The 19,568-nt window shown below is 49.8% G+C and overlaps 6 protein-coding genes across 6 annotated transcripts; 3 read left to right on the plus strand and 3 right to left on the minus strand.

Moving 5' to 3' along the window:
- Window positions 1-570: 570 nt before the first annotated feature.
- On the plus strand, window positions 571-5,120 carry RhiXN_07599 (Retrotransposable element Tf2 protein; the record flags this gene model as incomplete). The annotated part of the gene is made up of 2 exons (XM_043327415.1): window positions 571-1,661; window positions 1,685-5,120. The coding sequence occupies 2 exons, from the start codon at window positions 571-573 to the stop codon at window positions 5,118-5,120; spliced, it is 4,527 nt and encodes a 1,508-aa protein (XP_043182800.1).
- Window positions 5,121-6,246: 1,126 nt separating this feature from the next.
- On the plus strand, window positions 6,247-10,850 carry RhiXN_07600 (Retrotransposable element Tf2 protein; the record flags this gene model as incomplete). The annotated part of the gene is made up of 2 exons (XM_043327416.1): window positions 6,247-7,407; window positions 7,461-10,850. The coding sequence occupies 2 exons, from the start codon at window positions 6,247-6,249 to the stop codon at window positions 10,848-10,850; spliced, it is 4,551 nt and encodes a 1,516-aa protein (XP_043182801.1).
- A 677-nt stretch (window positions 10,851-11,527) lies between these two features.
- RhiXN_07601 (Transposon Tf2-7 polyprotein) lies at window positions 11,528-11,818 on the plus strand (the record flags this gene model as incomplete). The annotated part of the gene is made up of 2 exons (XM_043327417.1): window positions 11,528-11,591; window positions 11,616-11,818. 2 exons carry the CDS (start codon window positions 11,528-11,530, stop codon window positions 11,816-11,818), a joined length of 267 nt encoding a protein of 88 aa, XP_043182802.1.
- Window positions 11,819-13,985: 2,167 nt separating this feature from the next.
- Window positions 13,986-15,806, minus strand: RhiXN_07602 (Retrotransposable element Tf2 protein; the record flags this gene model as incomplete). The annotated part of the gene is made up of 1 exon (XM_043327418.1): window positions 13,986-15,806. The coding sequence occupies one exon, from the start codon at window positions 15,804-15,806 to the stop codon at window positions 13,986-13,988; it is 1,821 nt and encodes a 606-aa protein (XP_043182803.1).
- Window positions 15,807-16,353: 547 nt separating this feature from the next.
- On the minus strand, window positions 16,354-17,708 carry RhiXN_07603 (Reverse transcriptase (RNA-dependent DNA polymerase); the record flags this gene model as incomplete). The annotated part of the gene is made up of 2 exons (XM_043327419.1): window positions 16,354-16,377; window positions 16,428-17,708. The coding sequence occupies 2 exons, from the start codon at window positions 17,706-17,708 to the stop codon at window positions 16,354-16,356; spliced, it is 1,305 nt and encodes a 434-aa protein (XP_043182804.1).
- A 254-nt stretch (window positions 17,709-17,962) lies between these two features.
- On the minus strand, window positions 17,963-19,150 carry RhiXN_07604 (Retrotransposon-derived protein PEG10; the record flags this gene model as incomplete). Its single annotated transcript, XM_043327420.1, has 1 exon — window positions 17,963-19,150. One exon carries the CDS (start codon window positions 19,148-19,150, stop codon window positions 17,963-17,965), a length of 1,188 nt encoding a protein of 395 aa, XP_043182805.1.
- Window positions 19,151-19,568: the final 418 nt, after the last annotated feature.

Here is a 19,568-nt window from a genome sequence, read left to right on the forward strand (position 1 = left end):
CAAGGTGATCTACTACTAGACTAGGCTATCCTAATACCAATTAAGGCGGTCTACTGTCTATGCTACTGCGAGGGGGCCGTAGGCCTGGGAGGTGTGACGAGTTAATCAAGGGGGTGGTGCGTCAGCTGAACTACTGGGGGCCGGCTACTTAGCTGGCTGGTGCCTCCTCAATGGGTATGAGACAAGGTAAAATCGACTTGGGGTTTCCCAGCGATTTTCCTGCTGTATATAGACAAGAGCACGCTATCTACATGGTCTGTGCTTGTGAGAAAAGAAGAGTCCGTGTGAGAAAGGAAGCGTGCTGCGGGCTGCGCAGAAGCGTGGATTACTCCTAAGCGCCCTTGGCACGGCATCTTGGCGCGGCATCTCGGCATAACAAGCGCCGAGATCACGTGATCAAAAACATAAGATACAAGGTTCGGAAAAAATACTAAAAATAAGAGAAAAATCATGCGAGTTCAATGGTATATGTAAGGAGGTTATAACATCCTGGGATTGCAAAACCAAGTCATCCGGCTCGAGCGGGAACTCGAGGAAATCAAGGAAGTCAACAAGGAAGCCCGAGACTGGATGGGAGCAGTCGACCAAACCCTCACTCGCATCGAGGCTAATGGGCCCCAACCCCACACACCAGAAGACCGGAAACCACCGGCAATCGAAGCCACGCCCAGGCCCCTATCCAAAGCCGACCCTCTTCCAGCGCCTAGTGCGCCCCTCATCGCCTGGGCTAACCCCACCAAGCCTCCCATCACCTTCGCCCAACCAACCCCTGTCCGGGCCCCCCCACGAGTCCAAACTCCCGCTCCATCTTCGCCTATCAGGCTCCGCTCCCCCGTTGCCCCTCCACCAGCGGCTCCAGTAGCCGCATACCAAGCCCCCGTCAAGGTAGATCACCCTGACGCCTATATGGGGAAAATTGGGAATGAGTCACGACAATGGCTCACAAGAATGATGGCATGGGTCCGCCTTAACCAGCGCATGTTCCCAACGGACCAGGAGGTACTCTCATTCCTCCTAATGAACATGAAGGACGCAGCAGGAGCATGGGCGCACCCTCACCTCGACCAACTAGGGTCCCACAGGGCCATCATCCAAACGGTAGAGGACTTCAGGAGGGAATTCCTGGCTGCATTTGGGAACCCAGACGCCACAAGGGCCGCGGAGCGGCAAATCACCTACCTCACTCAGACAGGCACCTGTGCTGAGTATATTACAAAGTTTAGGACCATCGCCATGGACCTAGACTGGAACGACGCCGCCCTTCATGGGCAATTCGCACGTGGCCTCCACTGGGAGGTCAGCTGCCTCATCGCCACCCGAGAGCGGCGCCCCACTACCCTCCTGGAGCTGCAGAACGCAGCCCTGGTCATCGACAACGCCCTCCGCGAGGAGCGTGCCAGCCACCCGCCTAAGGGTAGTAAGTCTGGAACTTCCTCCACCCCCAATAGGGGGGCAAGTACCGGCCAACAGGCCACAAAACCAGGGCGCCTCTCCAGTGACCCCAACTTTGTCTCCAAGGAGGAGCGAAACCGCCGCAGGGCTGAAGGCCTCTGCATCAAATGCGGTAAAGCGGGCCATAAATTTGCGGAATGCCGCACTGGCTGGAAAGCCACACCCAAGGAGGAAGGTGTCAAGAAGGAAGCCGCCAAAATTGGCGAAGAGTCTGGACTCAAATTGGGAAAAGACTAAGGGTACCTGCTGCCGCGCGCAAGGACCCTAAGGACTCTAGGCTTATTGAAATCTGTAATATATCAAATAGCACCAATAGAATTTCCCCACTCTTCACAATCTCAATTAAGCCAGAGAAACAAGCGGACCCACTAGAAGTCCTGATAGATTCAGGCGCTACATCATCATTCCTTCATCCTCACACCGCGGAACGACTCCGCCTGCCCCTAATAGACCTCCCTCAACCCCGCACCGTAACTATGCTCGATGGGTCGAGCCCCCAGGCTGGAAAGATTTGGAAGAAAGCTCACCTAACCTTCCTATTTGATGGTAAACGAATGACCAAGACCTTCCTTATATGCAACACCGGATCTCACGCCGCCATCTTGGGACTAAAATGGTTGGACGCACACAACCCAGAAATCAATTGGAACGCGCGAACCCTCTCCTTCCCCCATACACCACCAGAACACGTGGCCATTGCCGAGGAAGAGGAAGCTGATCAGAATCCCCTTGAAGGAGTACCCCCAAAATATCACCAGTACGCCAAGGTATTTGGGGAGGAAGAATTCAACAAGCTTCCCCCACATCGGCATTACGACATTGCCATTGAACTAACGGAAGAAGGGCCCCTCAATTCCCCGTTATATAGCATGACTGATGCCGAATCCTCCACACTCAAGGATTGGCTCAGGGACGAACTCAAGGCGGGGAAGATCCGCCCCAGCAAGTCATCAATCAGTTCCCCTGTCATGTTTGTACCCAAAAAGGATGGTTCCCGTTGGCTTGTGGTTGATTACCGCCGCCTCAATAGTCGGACAAAGAAGAATGTGTACCCGTTACCTCGTCCAGATGACCTCATGGCCCAGCTCCGTGGTGCCAAGATCTTCACCAAGCTAGACCTGAGATGGGGTTACAACAATGTCCGTGTTAAGGAGGGCGACGAATGGAAAACCGCATTCCGCACTAAGTATGGCCTGTACGAGTCTCTTGTCATGACCTTTGGTTTAACCAACGCCCCTGCCTCATTCCAACACTTCATGAACAAATTATTCAAGGATCTATTGGATGTATGCGTCATCATTTATCTTGATGACATCCTAATTTACTCAAAGGATGACGCAACCCACACCCAGCATGTTCATGAAGTATTACGGCGGTTAATGGCAAACCAATTGTTCTGCAAGGCGTCAAAATGCACGTTCCATGTCACATTGGTGGAATACTTGGGAATTATTGTGTCAGACAAAGGTTTTAGTCTGGACAAACTCAAGATTCGGGCAGTTCAGGAATGGCCCACGCCTACCAAGGTCAAGGAAGTGCAGTCTTTCCTAGGGTTTGCCAACTTCCTCCGCCGTTTTGTGGCCAATTTCAGCCATATAGCCAGACCGTTGCATAATTTGGTGAAAAAGGACACGCCTTGGAAATGGGATACCAGAGAACAGGAAGCTTTTCAGGGACTCAAGGATGCTATCACAAACGCCCCTGTACTCTGCCATGCAGACCCCACCAAGCCTTACTTCTTAGAAACGGATGCTTCCGGCGCAGCACTAGGTTCCATATTGAGCCAACGCCAAGAAGACGGCCGCCTACACCCCCTAGGGTTTCTGTCAGAATCATTCAAAGGCGCGGAACTGAATTACGATACACATGACAAGGAATTACTGGCAATCATCCGCTCCTTTGAATACTGGCGTATCTTCTTAGAGGGAACCTTACACCCCGTCACTGTGTTCACCGACCACCGCAACTTAGAATATTGGAAGGAGTCCCGCACGTTCAACCGCCGCCATGCCAGATGGCATCTACTGCTAGCCGGATATAACTTCCATATTGTATACCGCCCAGGTAAACAATCTGGCAAGCCAGATGCCCTATCACGCCGATCAGATCACGCGGACATCCCACCCGAACCACAGACCATGCTACCGGATCCTGTATTCGCTAACGTTGCCCTAGTTATTCCTGAAAAAGAGCTGCAACGCCAAATTGAAGCATCCTTGGATCAGGACGAATCCCTGGAGGAAATACTCCAATTCCTACAGAACAAGTCAAAGGCCCCGCCCTCCATCAAACAAGCCTTCAAGGATTACCAAATGGAGGCGGGCCTACTCTTCTATCAGGGAAGGATTGTGGTACCAGATACCGGGACTCTACGGACAGACTTACTCCGCATATTCCACGACAGCCCTCTGGCCAGGCACCCGGGTAGACAACGAACATTGGAACTAGTCTCTAGGAACTACTATTGGCCTGGAATCCGCGCAGATACTTACTGGCACGTAGATTCCTGTGAAACTTGCCAACGAATCCGCAAACCAAAGTATGCTTCCATTCCCCCGCAACCGTTAGAACTGCCGTCTTGCCCCTGGCAACACATATCCTACAACATGATTGTTGACCTACCCAAGGACGGAGCCTACGACTCAATACTGGTCATTGTGGACAGTTTCACCAAATACGTAATACTGGTGGAATGTTCCAAGAAGTTAAAAGCTCCCGAATTGGCAGATCTTTTCCTACGACATGTCTGGAAGAAATACGGAATGCCGGAGAAAACAATATCCGATCAAGGAAGGGTCTTCAATAACAAATTCCTCAGGGCGTTGTACAAACAATTAGGAATAGACCCCCACTTCTCCTCAGCCTACCACCCGCAGAGCGATGGACAAACGGAACGGGTAAACCCCACGGTTGAGCACTTCCTAAGGGCTTATTCAGGGATCAACCAAAGGGATTGGGTCAGATGGTTACCGATGGCAGAATTTGCGTACAACAACGCAGTACACAGTAGTACTGGCAAATCCCCATTCAAAGCGCTACATGGATGGGAACCCTCACTTACTCCAAGCAACGTCCCTACCGATGTCCCCGAAGCGGACGACGTAGCCTCCCAGATGGAATCCCAGTGGCGGGAAATAGAAGCAGCACTCCGGCAATCAAAAACACGCATGACAGCCGGAGAAACAGGAGAACCAATCAGTTTTGAAGTAGGAGAAGAGGCCTGGCTAGACGCCAGGAACGTAAAACTAAAGACCCTGAGTCCCAAGTTAACGGAACAACGGCTAGGCCCCTTCAAAATAACCAAAAAGATCTCCAACCGTGCTTACCGCCTAGAACTCCCGCCATCTATGAGAATCCATAACGTCTTCTACGTGGGACTACTGTCAAAAGTGAGAAGGGACGATAAACGCGCATTTGAAAACCGGCCGCCCCCGGTCACCGTGGACGGGGAGGAAGAATACAAAGTGGAAGGAATCGTGGACATGGAAAATAGGAACGGAAAGTGGTTTTTTAGGGTTAAATGGAAAGGCTACGGATCAGAGGAAAATACCTGGGAACCAAGGGAAAACCTCAAAAACGCCGAAAAAATCCTGAAAAAATTCGAAAAGGAAATGAAGGAAAAGGCCCTCGGCGCCGCCAAGGCCCTTAAAGGGGGGGCAGTGTCGTAGACACAGTCGATACCAGGGAATTTATCCCCATTTTCTCGGATTTAAACGAAGACAAACGGACAACATTTTCGATCACGTGACTTCGGCGCCTATATCATACGCTAAGCGCCGAGCCACGTCCCCTTCCGCGCTTACCTCAGCACACGTAGCCACCTCCACCTGATGACATCACTATGACACGTCAGTGACACGTATGCATGAGTAAGGCCGACTGCGGAGCGGGGTTCTTATTGGATTACATATTGGATATGATGTATTTGTAATTAGTTACTCTGTAGAATATATAAGGAGGCCAACCGACCATGGTAACACCCAGGTCGATTACCTCTTGTCGCATCCCCACTACTGTACGAGGGCCTTAAGCCCAGTAAACCACTTAGCTACTTAGTTTACACCACCTTAAGCGGCTTTCTTGCTGTAGTTACATAGCTGGTCATTGCCCTTACGGCCTTGGTCATTGTAGTATAGCTGGTCGTCGCCGCAGGATAGCTTGCCGCCGCCTTACGCGGTTCTCTACTTAGATACATCCGGCCGCAAGCGCCTTCCTCCTCAACGTCCTTACAGACGTCTAGGACAGCGAGTACCCACCTTACAGTGGCGTACAACATTGTAAAATCGACTTTCTGTAGGCTTGATCAACAAGGAGAAGGCTCCCTGTACTAGCACAAGGGAAATCACGTGATCGGGGCCACTTTGCGGGATATAATAATCAAAAATCCCCCACCCCCATGTAGTACCAAATTGCTACAAGGCAGACAAGTCCTAATCCCCTGCATACCACGTGTTTTGCCGGAACACAGTAGTTAGCGACCTTAGTCAGCTGAAACACCCGCTTGTAGAAAACCCGCTCATATCACGATCGCCAGATCTGTTGATTTGTTGTAGGGACTATCCAACGCTAGGTGCTTGACGCAAAGGTTTAGCACCCACATACTACACAAAAACCGCCCATAAGTCCTGATATAGGCACCATCTCCCCCACGCCGTTTTCAATATTCCATCCACACGCTCTGGCGTCCCTCACCCCTACTCCCGTCCTTCCAGCCGCTCCAGTTGCCGCTCAGTTCCATCCCATTCCCAACCACCCACTTGCAGCCCATCTCCCTCTTTGCGAGACCTGCCAAGAATGGAACCGGAGCCGACCATTAGCGCTCTCCTCAAGGCTGTCACAGCCCTCACAGCCACAGTTGGGTCCCTACAGGACCAAATCCGTAACCAAGGCCAACAGCTCATTGAGCTCAAGGCCATATGCAAGGAGACCGCCGACTTACTTGGCGACAAGGATCAAGGAGGACCCCAAGTCCAAGCCAAGCCTGGCCCATCGACTGGGCCTGTTACCCCTCCAACCCACACAGGAGGGGAAACCCACACTCCAGGCACGGTTAGGCCTGGGCTCAAGGCCCCTTTCAGGCCATCAAGAGGAACAGGGTTCAATTCAGAGGAAGAAGAGGAGCCCAGACGCCCCAAAAAGGAGCCTCGCAGCACGCCTAGGAGCCTCAGCTCCCTCACCCCATTTGACACAGGGTCCAGCGTGAAGCGCCCCAAGATGGACCTCCCAGATCCTTACAAGGGAGAAGTCAGGGGCCAAAAAGCCACTCAATGGCTGGATAGGATGATGCTCTGGGTAGCCCTCCATTGTGATCAATTTGACAAGGAGGAACAGATGGTTGTGTGGATCCTATACCACATGACTGACAAAGCTGCTGACTGGGCACTTCCCATCATTGGGACAATCATCAAGGGCAAGGGAAATCCTCCCACCACCATATCAGCCTTGACGGCCAAATTCAAGGAAGCCTTTGCGGATCCCAATGCCAAGAGGGCAGCCGCCAGAAAGATCGCCGCGCTAACTCAGACCACAACCACGGCTGAGTATGTCACCAAATTCCGCAATCTCATGGCGGAACTCAATTGGAACAAGGAGGCGTATATCGCCCAATTCACGCGCAGCCTTCACTGGAAGGTCAAGGAACTGCTGTCTACCAAGGATAGCATCCCGGACAACCTTGAAGCCATCTTTGCCGTGGCAATCAAAATTGACAATATCCGCCGCAAAAATGAGGAAAACCGTCCCAAGAAAACCCTCTCCAAGTCCCCGGTCACCGCGACCACCTCCACTTCCACCACTTCCACCAGGGTCCGCCTATCAGAGGACCCCAACTATGTCACCCCGGAAGAACGAGATTGCCGCCGTGCATCTGGCCTTTGTGTCAAGTGCAGCCAAAAGGGGCATGGAATTAAACAATGTCCCAATGGCTGGAAAGCCACAATCAAGGAGGTTGCCAAGGTAGCGGAGGAAGAAGGGTCGGGAAAAGATTAAGGCCAAGGACTACCGTCAAGCCCCTGGCCCCTAAATTAGATGTGCATGTATCGGATTGCGAGTTTGTATCAGTTGCTCTGGACTCTAATAAAAAGCCCTTGTTATTTATCAATCTCAAACTGCACAATTTCCCGACGGAACCTCTCAAAACCCTAATCGATTCAGGAGCAACATCAAACTTTATCTCCCCCTCAATTGTGGAAAAATATAAAATCCCAAAAACCCAACTCGAAAATCCACGAGTTGTGAGAATGTTAGATGGTACTATATCCCAGACTGGTCGCATTTGGCACCAGGTTCATCTCACGGTTTTGGCCAATGGCCATCCCCACACTATCCCTTTCCTAGTCTGTCCCATTGGAAACACCTCCGCCATCCTTGGCATGACATGGCTCACCCAGGAGTCACCCCTCATAGATTGGAACCAAGGAACTATCACTTTCCCTGACCAAGTCCAAATAGCTTTGGAAGAGGAAGCAGACCCCAACCCATTAGCCAACTTGCCCAAGGAATACCATGAATTTGCCAGGGTATTTGGCGAAGAGGAGTTTAAGGTCCTTCCCCCACACAGGGAATATGATATCTCAATTGATCTGATTCCCAACGCCAAACTCTCCCCTGGACCCATCTACGGCATGACCAATGCAGAATCCAAGGCGCTCAAACAACACATTGACGAGGAATTGGCAACAGGCAAGATTTGCCCTAGTACCTCCTCGGCAGGCGCTCCAGTCATGTTTGTAAAAAAGGCAGATGGTTCCCTGCGATTGGTGGTCAATTATAGGAAGTTGAACGAGGTTACCCACAAAAACGTCTACCCGCTACCAAGGCAAGATGACCTCATGGCTAAGCTCAGACACGCCAAGATCTTCACAAAACTAGATCTACAATGGGGATACAATAATGTCCGGATCAAGGAAGGAGATGAGTGGAAGACGGCCTTCAGAACTAAGTACGGGCTATTCGAATACCTAGTAATGCCCTTTGGGCTTACCAACGCCCCGGCCGCTTTCCAACATTTCATGAACGATCTGTTCAGGGATCTCATCGACGTCACTGTGGTTATCTATTTGGACAATATCCTGATCTTCTCAGAGGACCCCAAGGACCACCCAGCCCATGTCAGGGAAGTCCTATCCCAACTAATGAAGAATCAGCTATTCTGTAAACTCTCCAAGTGCCACTTCCATGTCACCACGGTAGATTACTTGGGTATTGTCATCTCCCCGGCAGGTTTTTCCATGGATCAGAAGAAGATCAAGGCGGTCACGTCATGGCCAATCCCCAAAACAGTCAAACAGGTTCAAGCATTCCTGGGATTTGTTAACTACCTCCGGCGCTTCATCCCTAATTTCAGCTCAGTAGCACGCCCTCTGCACAACCTTACCAAAAAGGAAACCCCCTGGACATGGGGCAACCTAGAGGAAACAGCCTTTCAGGAGTTGAAGGTTCTTGTCACCAAGTCTCCGGTTCTTATCCATTCCAATCCAGAACTCCCCTATTACCTGGAGACAGACGCCTCAGGGGTAGCCATGGGAGCCATTCTTAGTCAGCAGGGCTCAGATAACCGGTTGCACCCAATCGCGTACATGTCTAAATCATTCTCAGGGGCAGAAGGAAACTACGACACTCATGACAAGGAACTCCTAGCCATCATCAAAGCCCTGGAGGAATGGCGTATTTTCCTGGAAGCTACAGACAAGCCAGTTCAGGTATTTACAGATCACCGCAACCTTGAGTACTGGATGCAGGCAAGGACATTCAATCGACGGCATGCTAGATGGCGCGTATTCCTGAGCGACTTCAATTTTGAGATACATTATTGCCCAGGAAAGCAATCAGGGAAGCCAGACGCCTTGTCCAGACGATTGGACTATGTTGACACCCCCCAAGAACCAGAAGTCATGCTACCATCAGAGGTCTTTGCAAACACGTCAGAGGAAGAGCTGGAAATTGTTACAGAAGTACGCTCTAAACTGAGGGAAGACCCCTCCCTAGAGCCCATCATCCAATTTCTGACCAAAGATGCCGATAACGCCCCACCATCAATAAGAAAGGCTTACAGAGACTACGATTGGGAAGAGGACCTCCTGTGGTATTGGGGGAAATTGGTGGTTCCAGACAATGAACCCCTGAAAGAAAGACTCCTCAGGGAATTCCACAACTCCCCTCTAGCAGGACACCCGGGTCAGCAAAGAACCCTCAAACTCTTGAGCCGGAATTACTGGTGGCCGGGAATGAAGTCTACAGCCAAAGAATGGGTAGAATGTTGTCCTGTCTGCCAAGCCAACCGACGCGCACATGCCCCGGTCATCTCCCTGAAACCCCTAGAAGTCCCACCATTTCCCTTCCACACCATCTCATATGACTTCATTACGGGGTTCCCCAGATCAAACGGACACGATGCAATCCTAGTGGTCATTGATTCTTTTTCTAAGTTTGGGCACTTCATCCCAACCTCAAAGAAGGTCACAGCCAAGGGTCTGGCGGATCTATTTGTCAGTCACGTATGGAAGCTGCACGGGTTACCAATCAAGACCATCTTGGATAGAGGCACCACTTTCACAGGAAAATTCCTTAGGGCTCTCTACCAAAGGTTGGGAATCAAGCCATTGTTTTCCTCAGCTTACCACCTGGAATCAGACGGTCAAACAGAAAGGGTAAATCAGTTCATTGAATTCTACCTTTGTTCCTACGTGGCCGCGGATCATTCAGACTGGGCCACATGGTTACCTTTGGCGGAATACGCGTATAACAACGCCAAACACGCGTCTACAGGAAAGACACCCTTTGAATTGATCTACGGAAAAAATCCGGTGATGAATCCCTCCAACGTACCATCCAACGTACCAGAAGCGGACCAGCTAGCGGACACCCTGGCCAACGAATGGAAGGAGGCCAAATCCGCCCTCAGAATGAGCAAGGAAAAAATGATCAGGGACAAAGGAACCACTCCCGAATACTCAATTGGCGAAATGGTCTGGCTAGATGGAAAAAATGTGGAACTCAGGTCCAATTCCAATAAACTGGACCCAAGGAGACTAGGCCCTTTTGAAGTCTTAGAAAAAATTTCCAGTCACGCTTACCGCCTAAAGCTGCCGGAAACTCTGAAGATCCACAATGTATTCTACGTAGGACTATTATCCAAAGTCCACAAATCCCCTAGCCAACCGTTTCCAGAACAACCTCCTCCAGAGACAATTGAGGGAGAAGAAGAGTATGAAGTGGAACGGATCATCGACTCCAAAAGGCAACAAGGGAAATGGTTCTACCTGATCAAATGGAAGGGTTACGGTCCAGAAGACAATTCCTGGGAACCAGAAGAACTCCTGGAGCACAGCCAGGAAGAAATTCAACGTTTCAACAAGTCGCAACTGAAAAAGGCTCGTGACTCCGCCAAAAGCCTTTAAGGGGGGGGCAATGTCATAACCTCCTAACATATACCATTAGAATTGCCTGAATTTTCTCTTATTTTTAGTATTTTTTACGGACTTGATATCTTATGTTTTTCGATCACGTGATCTTGGCGCTTACAATGCCGAGATGCCGCGCCAAGATGCCGTGCCAAGGGCGCTTAGGAGAGATCCATGCTTCTGCGCAGCCCGCAATACGCTTCTTATTTGTCCTCTACACTTCTATCTCTCACGCGCACAGACCATGTAGATAGAACGTTTTGTCTATATATACAGCAGGGAAATTGCTTGGAGACACCAAGTCGATTTTACCTTGTCTCTTATTCACTAGAGAAGGTAACCAGCCAGCTAAGTAGCCGGCCCCCAGTAGTAACAGTAACACTCACCCCTTTACTTGACCTACCACACCTCCAGGCCTCAGGCCCCATCGCCATCAGTAGTTAGTAGAAAACCGCCTTAAGCGGTGTTAGTTAGCCTTAGATAAGTAGATTACATAAGCAGTGTCTGTAGTAGTTACGGCCTTAAGCGCCCACCACTAGCAAGTACCCACCTTACAGTGGTGTACAACAAAAACTTCAAGGCCTTCCCATAAGCTAGAACATAAGCGATTGGGGCCCTACAAGGTCTTGGAGAAAATTGGCAGGAACTCTTATAAACTGGATCTCCCTAAATCCATGAAAGTCCATCCTGTCTTCAACATTGCCCTATTACACAAAAAACCAGTAGACGAGTATGACCGTGATCCAGTCCCACTCCCCCCAGTTGTCACAGCTGATGGAGAAGAGGAATATACTGTTGAAAGGATCCTAGACTCCAAGAAAGTGGGTCAACAAGTCAAATACTTGGTTAAATGGAAAGGGTATGGACCAGAGGATAACACATGGGAGCCCAAGGCCCACTTAGCCAATGCCCCTGAAAAATTGGCTAAGTTTCACCGTGAACATCCAGAGGCAGCTGGACCTTAATGGGGGGAAGTGTCATGCCCTAGAGGCGTGACCACCTTAAAATCCACTAAGTCGAAGAAATAGTGAATATATGCGCTATTTTCATGAAGATTTATGGATATATGCATCTTTATGCTATTTAGGCGCTGAGCGCTTATTATGTAATCTCATCACATGACCTTTAGTCATGTGATCTTGTTTTCTTATCTCTGGTCATGTGACCTTATCTTTGTTATGATGTTTGTACATGTAATTACTCTTCCCCTTCTCTGTGAATATATAAGGAGGGTTCTGAGAGCCTTAAGCCTCAGAACTCAACCTCTTATCCCCATCCAACACTACTACCCTAAGACATACATTTAAGAGTATTGCCTGAGAGCATACCAGTCCCTGTCAAAGGTCCTTTGCCCAGCTATCTTTATAGCATAGTGCACACTTACTGTATTGGTCTTGTCCAACCCCTTATCTGGCAGTTGCCTTGAGCTCTGTTAGATCCTACTAGCTGATAAGTCCTATATTAGGCAATAGCTTGTTAGGTTTACCCTGTGGTAGTTGTTGGCTCTGACATTTCCAATCATGTGATCTTGGCGCTTATTATGCCAAGATGCCGCGCCAAGATGCCGTGCCAAGGGCGCTTAGGAGAAATCCACACTTCTGCGCAGTCCGCAGCATGCTTCTCTTTTCACATGTAGGCTTCTATTCACACACGCACAGACCACATGTAGTTAGTAGTATTGTCTATATATACAGCAGGAAAATTGCTTGGAGACCCCAAGTTGATTTTACCTTGTCTCATACTCATTGAGGAGGTTCCAGCCAGCTAAGTAGCCGGCCCCAGAAGTCTAACTGACGTTACCCCCCTACCTTTACCTACCACACCTCCCAGGCCTCTGGCCCCTTTGTCAGCAGTAGATAGCAGTAGAGTGCCTTAAGCGCTAATAGTATAGCCTTAGATAAGTTAGATACATACAAGTGCTTGTAGTAGTACGGCCTTAAGCGCCTGCCTTCACTAGCGTGTACCCACCTTACAGTGGTGTACAACACCGCAGCACTCTTCTTATTTTCATTATGTACTTCTTTTCTCACATGCACAGACCATGTAGTTAGTGCCCCTTTGTCTATATATACAGCAGGAAAATTGCTTGGAGACACCAAGTCAATTTTACCTTGTCTCATACCCATTGAGGAGGCACCCCAGCCAGCTAAGTAGCTGGCCCCCATAGTCAGAAGCAACTTACCCCTTTATTACACTTTCCACACCTCCCAGGCCTCTGGCCCCATTGTTGTCAGTAGATAGTAGTAGGACACCATAAGCATTGGTAGCATAGCCTTAGATACATAGTTAGATAAGCACTGTCTGTAGTAGTATGGCCTTAAGCGCCCAACCCACTAGCAAGTACCCACATTACAGTGGTGTACAACACAACCACTTGTGCTGGTCTGTTTGATTGTGTTTACAACAAGTTGCCACCTTTACCTCCTGTACCCCCTCTTGATATCAATCTTGTATATACTTGTTTGTGCACCTTCTCAGTGTATAAAAAGATCCTGTGAAGATGCTTCTAATGCATCCTACTTTTACTCTTATATATTGACATATACACACAAGCCTTTATGTCGTACGCCAACTGTAAGGTTGGGTACACGCTAGTGGGCGGGCGCTTATGGCCGTACTACTACAGACACTGCTGATGTAACTAACTATCTAGGCTAAACTAATACCGCTTAGGGCGGTCTACTACTTCTATACTACTGCAAGGGGGCCTTAGGCCTGGGAGGTGTGGTGAGTAAAGGGGTGGTGAGTGTCTGGGAACTACTTAGGGGCCGGCTACTTAGCTGGCTGGCTACCTTCTCTAATGAGTAAGAGACAAGGTAAAATTGACTTGGTGTCTCCAAGCGATTTTCCTGCTGTATATATAGACAAAACTACTAACTACATGTGGTCTGTGCGTGTGTGAATAGAAGCCTACATGTGAAAAGAGAAGCGTGCTGCGGACTGCGCAGAAGCGTGGATTTCTCCTAAGCGCCCTTGGCACGGCATCTCGGCACGGCATCTCGGCATAAATAAGCGCCGAGATCACGTGATCGAAAAACAAAAGATATTGAGTCCGTAAAAAATACTAAAAATAACAGAAAAATCGTGCGATTCTAATGGTATATGTTAGGAGGTTAGAACATTGCCCCCCCCTTAAAGGCTCTTGGCGGAGTCACGAGCCTTTTTCAGTCGTGACTTGTTGAAGCGTTGAATTTCCTCTTGGCTGTGTTCCAGGAGTTCTTCCGGTTCCCACAAGTTATCTTCTGGTCCATAGCCTTTCCACTTGATCAAGTAGAACCATTTCCCTCGTTGCCTTTTGGAGTCAATGATCTGCTCCACCTCATATTCTTCTTCCCCTTCAATTGTTTCTGGAGGGGGTCGTTCCGGGAAGGGTTGACTGGGCGACTCATGAACTCTGGATAGCAGCCCTACGTAGAATACGTTGTGGATTTTCAAGGTTTCCGGAAGTTTCAGGCGGTACGCGTGGCTGGATATTTGCTCTAGGACTTCAAATGGGCCTAGTCTCTTAGGGTCCAATTTGGTGGAGTTGGTTCTGAGCTCCACGTTTTTTCCATCCAGCCATACTTTTTTGCCAATTGCGTATTCCGGTGTTATTCCCTTGATCCCTGCCATCCTTTCCTTTGTTAGCCTCAGAGCGGATTCCGCCTCCTTCCATTCTTGAGCTAGGGTGTCAGCTACGTGGTTGGCTTCTGGGACATTTGCTGGTACGTTGGATGGGCTCATGATGGGATTCCTTCCATAGACAAGTTCAAAGGGGGTTTTCCCAGTAGCCGAGTGTCTAGCGTTGTTGTACGCATATTCTGCTAACAGTAACCAGGTAGCCCAGTCTGAATGGTCTGCTGCAACGTAGGATCTGAGGTAGAACTCGATGAATTGGTTCACCCTCTCTGTCTGTCCGTCCGACTCTGGGTGGTAGGCTGAGGAGAAGGCCGGGTTGATTCCAAGGCGTTGGTACAGTGCTCTTAGGAATTTCCCTGTGAACGTTGTTCCGTGGTCTGAGACTGTTTTGACCAGTAGTCCGTGTAACTTCCAGACATGGGTGATGAACAGGTCTGCTAGTCCCTTGGCTGTGACCCTTTTTGTGGTTGGGATGAAGTGACCAAACTTAGAGAAGGAGTCAATTACCACTAGGATTGCATTGTATCCATTAGACTTGGGGAACCCTGTGATGAAGTCGTAGGATATTGTGTGGAAGGGAAACGGGGGAACTTCTAAGGGCTTCAGGGAGATCACAGGAGCGTGTGCGCGGCGATTAGCTTGGCAGGTAGGACAGCATTCTACCCATTCCTTAGCAGATGATTTCATTCCTGGCCACCAGTAGTTACGGTTCAGGAGCTCTAAGGTTCTTTGTTGCCCGGGGTGTCCTGCCAGGGGGGAATTGTGGAATTCCTTAAGCAATCGTTCCTTGATGAGCTCTGAGTCTGGGACCACCAGTTTTCCGCGGTACCATAGGAGGTCTTCTTCCCAATCATAGTCCCAATAGGCTTTCCTGATAGATGGAGGTGCATTGTCCGCATCTTCTGTCAGGAATTGGATAATAGGTTCTAGGGATGGGTCATCTTTCAGCTTATCTCGGATTTCTGTGACAATCTCGAGTTCCATTTCTGATGTGTTGGCAAAGACCTCTGCTGGTAACATGACTTCCGGCTCCTGGGGGGAATCAACATAGTCCAATCGTCTGGATAGGGCGTCTGGCTTTCCTGACTGCTTTCCGGGGCGGTAGTGGATCTCAAAGTTAAAGTTGCTCAGGAAGATGCGCCATCGTGCGTGTCTGCGGTTAAAAGTCCGTGCCTGCATCCAGTATTCCAGGTTCCTGTGATCCGTGAAAACCTGGATTGGCTTGTCTGTTGCTTCTAGGAAAATGCGCCATTCCTCCAGGGCCTTGATGATTGCTAGGAGCTCCTTATTGTGGGTATCATAATTAGCTTCAGCCCCGGAAAAGGATTTAGACATATATGCTACTGGGTGTAACCAATTATCCGGACCTCGTTGGCTGAGTATAGCCCCCATTGCTACCCCTGATGCGTCCGTTTCTGTTACAATCCCCCAAATTATACCACTAGAATCGCCTGATTTTTCTGATATTTTTACTATTTTTTACGAACTCTGTATCTTCACTTTTTCGATCACGTGATCTCGGCGCTTATTATGCCGAGATGCCGCGCCGAGATGCCGTGCCAAGGGCGCTTAGAAGAAATCCACGCTTCTGCGCAGCCCGCAGCACGCTTCTCTTTTCACATGTAGGCTTCTTTTCACACACGCACAGACCACATGTAGTTAGTAGAATTGTCTATATATACAGCAGGAAAATCGCTTGGAGACCCCAAGTCGATTTTACCTCGTCTCATATCCATTGAGGAGGATTAGTCAGCCAGCTAAGTAGCAGGCCCCCAGTAGTTCTCTTACGCTTACCACCCCTTCACCTACCACACCTCCAGGCCTAAGGCCCCATCGTCGTCAGTAGTTAGTAGTAAGCCGCCTTACGCGGTAGTAGTTAGCCTTAGATAGTTGGATTAGATAAGCACTGTCTGTATTAGTTACGGCCTTAAGCGCCCACCACTAGCGAGTACCCACCTTACAGTGGTGTACGACAGTTTCCAGATAGTAAGGCAAGTTGGGGTTTGAGTGGATCAGAACTGGTGCTTTGGTGACTAATGCCTTTAATTCCTGGAAAGCCTGTTCTTCCAATACGTCCCATGACCACGGTGACTCCTTTTTGGTAAGGTTGTGCAGGGGGCGCGCAACAGAGCTGAAGTTGGGAATGAAGCGTCTGAGGTAATTGACAAATCCTAAAAAGGCCTGGACCTGCTTGACCGTTCTGGGTTGGGGCCACGACGTAACCGCCTCAATTTTCTTTTGGTCCATCGAGAACCCAGCTGGGGAGATGACAATACCAAGGTAGTCCACTGTTGTGACGTGGAAGTGGCACTTGGAGAGTTTGCAGAACAACTGGTTTTTCATCAACTGCAATAGAACTTCCCTGACATGGTTTGGGTGGTCCTTGGGGTTTTCTGAGAAGATCAAGATATCATCCAAGTAGATGACCACAGTGACGTCGATGAGGTCCCTAAACAAGTCATTCATGAAGTGTTGGAAGGCGGCTGGAGCATTGGTAAGGCCAAAGGGCATCACCAGGTATTCGAATAACCCGTACTTTGTTCTGAAAGCCGTCTTCCATTCGTCTCCTTCCTTAATCCGGACATTGTTATATCCCCAGCGTAGATCCAGTTTGGTGAACATCTTGGCATGCCTTAATTTGGCCATGAGGTCATCTTGTCTGGGGAGTGGGTAGACGTTTTTATGCGTGACATCATTCAACTTCCTATAGTCGACTACCAATCTGAGAGAGCCATCTGCCTTTTTGACAAACATAACTGGGGCGCCTGCGGAGGAAGTACTGGGTTGGATCTTTCCTGTGGCCAATTCTTCTTCAATATGTTGTTTAAGGGCCTTAGATTCTGCGTCTGTCATGCCATAGATGGGACCAGGGGAGAGTTTGGCATCAGGGACAAGGTCTATTGCAATATCGTATTCCCTGTGTGGGGGTAAGACCTTAAACTCTTCTTCTCCGAACACTCGGGCAAACTCATGGTATTGTGAGGGGAGGTCTGCCATGGGGTCTGGGTCGGCTTCTTCTTCAGAGGCAATTCGGGCTTGCTCCGGAAATGTGACCAGGCCCTGTTGCCAGTCAATAAGGGGAGCTTCTGCTGTCAACCAAGTCATGCCTAATATAGCCAGGGTTTTGCCAATGGGGCAAACAAGAAAAGGAATGGAGTGGGAGTGGCCATTGGCTGAGACCGCAAGGTGAACTTGGTGCCAAATGCGACCAGTCTGTGAAATGGTACCGTCTAACATTCTCACAACTTGTGGATTTTCGAGTTGGGTTTTTGGGATTTTTAGGTTTTCTACAACGGAGGGGGATATAAAGTTGGAGGTTGCTCCGGAGTCTATGAGGGTTTTTAGGGGTTCTGCCGGGTAGTTGTTTAAGTGTAAATCGATATGGAGAAGTGGTTTTTTATTCGAATCTAAGGCAACAGATACAAATTCAACACGAGATACATCAGAAGCGTCTATTTTTGGGCTCAAGGGTTTGGCAGTTTTCCTTGGCCCTATTCTTTTCCCAACTCGTCCTCTGCTATTTTGGCCACCTCCTTGGTCGTTGCCTTCCAGCCATTGGGACATTGTTTGATTCCATGCCCCTTTTGACCGCACTTGACGCACAGGCCAGACGCGCGACGACGGTCCCGTTCCTCCGGGGTGACGTAGTTTGGGTCTTCTGATAGACGGACCCTTGTGGTGGTGGTGGAGGTGGTCGCAGTGACTGGGGTTTTAGCTGGGACCTTCTTGGGCCGGTTCTCCTTGTTTTCCCGACGAGTATTGTCTATTTTAATGGAGGCGGCAAATATAGCCTCTAACTCGTCTGGGATGTTGTCCTTGGTGGACAAGAGTTCCTTGACCTTCCAATGAAGGCCGCGCGTGAACTGGGCAATATAAGCCTCTTTGTTCCAGTCCAATTCCGCAATGAGGTTACGGAACTCGGTGACGTACTCAGACGTGGTGGTTGTCTGAGTCAGCGCGGCTATCTTCCTTGCGGCTGCCCTTTTAGCGTCAGGATCCGCAAAGGCTTCCTTGAACTTGGTTGTTATGGCAGGGATGGTTGTGGGGGCATTGGTTTCACCCTTGAGGATATTCCCAATAATAGGGAGTGCCCAATCAGCGGCTTTATCCTCCATGTGGTAGAGGATCCAGACAATTAACTGCTCGTCCTCTTCAAATTGGTCCCTATGAAGGGCCCCCCATAACAGCATGCGGTCTAGCCATTGAACCGCCTTTTGCCCTCGAATCTCCCCTTTGAATGGATCCGGTAGCTCCATTTTGGGACGTTTGGTGTCCGAGCCCAAACTGAAGGGAGTGAGGGTCCTCAAATCCCTAAGCGCTCCGCAAGGTTCTTCCTTGATCCTTCTTGGCTGTTCTTCCTTGGAGTCGTACCCAGTGGTGCCTCTGGTGGGGCGGAACGGGTCCCTGAACCCAGGCCTAGCCGTTCTTGGAGTGTTGGCTTGTCCTCCTGTATGAGAAGGAGGGGTGATAGGCCCAGTCGATGGGCCAGGCTGTGCTTGGGTTTGGGTAGTTCCCCCTTGGTCCTTGTCACCAAGAAGGTCCGCGGTCTCTTTGCATATGGCTTTGAGCTTGCTGAGCTGCTGGCCTTGGGAGCGGATTTGGTCCTGTAAGGACCCAACGGTGGCTGTGAGGGCTGTGACAGCCTTGAGGAGAGCGCTAATGGTTGGCTCTGGTTCCATTTCTGACAAGTCTTGCGCAGTGGGAGATGGGCTGCGAGTGGGTGGTTGGGAATGGGATGGAACTGAGCAACGGCTGGTACGACTAGAGGGATGGGAGTAGGGGTGTGGGGCGCCAGAGCGTGTGGATGGAATTGTGAAAAAACGGCGTGGGGAAGGGTGCCTATATCAGGACTTATGGGCGGTTTTTGTGCAGAGTGTGAACGCTAAACCCTTGCGTCAGATACCTAGCGTTGGACTATCCCTACAACAAATCAACAGATCTGGCGATCGTGATATGAGCGGGTTTTTAGCAAGCGGGTAAATCAGCTGTCTAGGGTTGCTATCTGCTGTGTTCCGGCAAAACACGTGGTATGCGGGGGATTAGGATCCGTCTGCCTTATAGCAATTTGGTACTACGTGGGGGTGGGGGATTTTTGAT

Source organism: Rhizoctonia solani, chromosome 9 (genome assembly GCF_016906535.1).
Source record: "Rhizoctonia solani chromosome 9, complete sequence".
NCBI classification, from domain to species: Eukaryota; Fungi; Basidiomycota; class Agaricomycetes; order Cantharellales; family Ceratobasidiaceae; genus Rhizoctonia; species Rhizoctonia solani.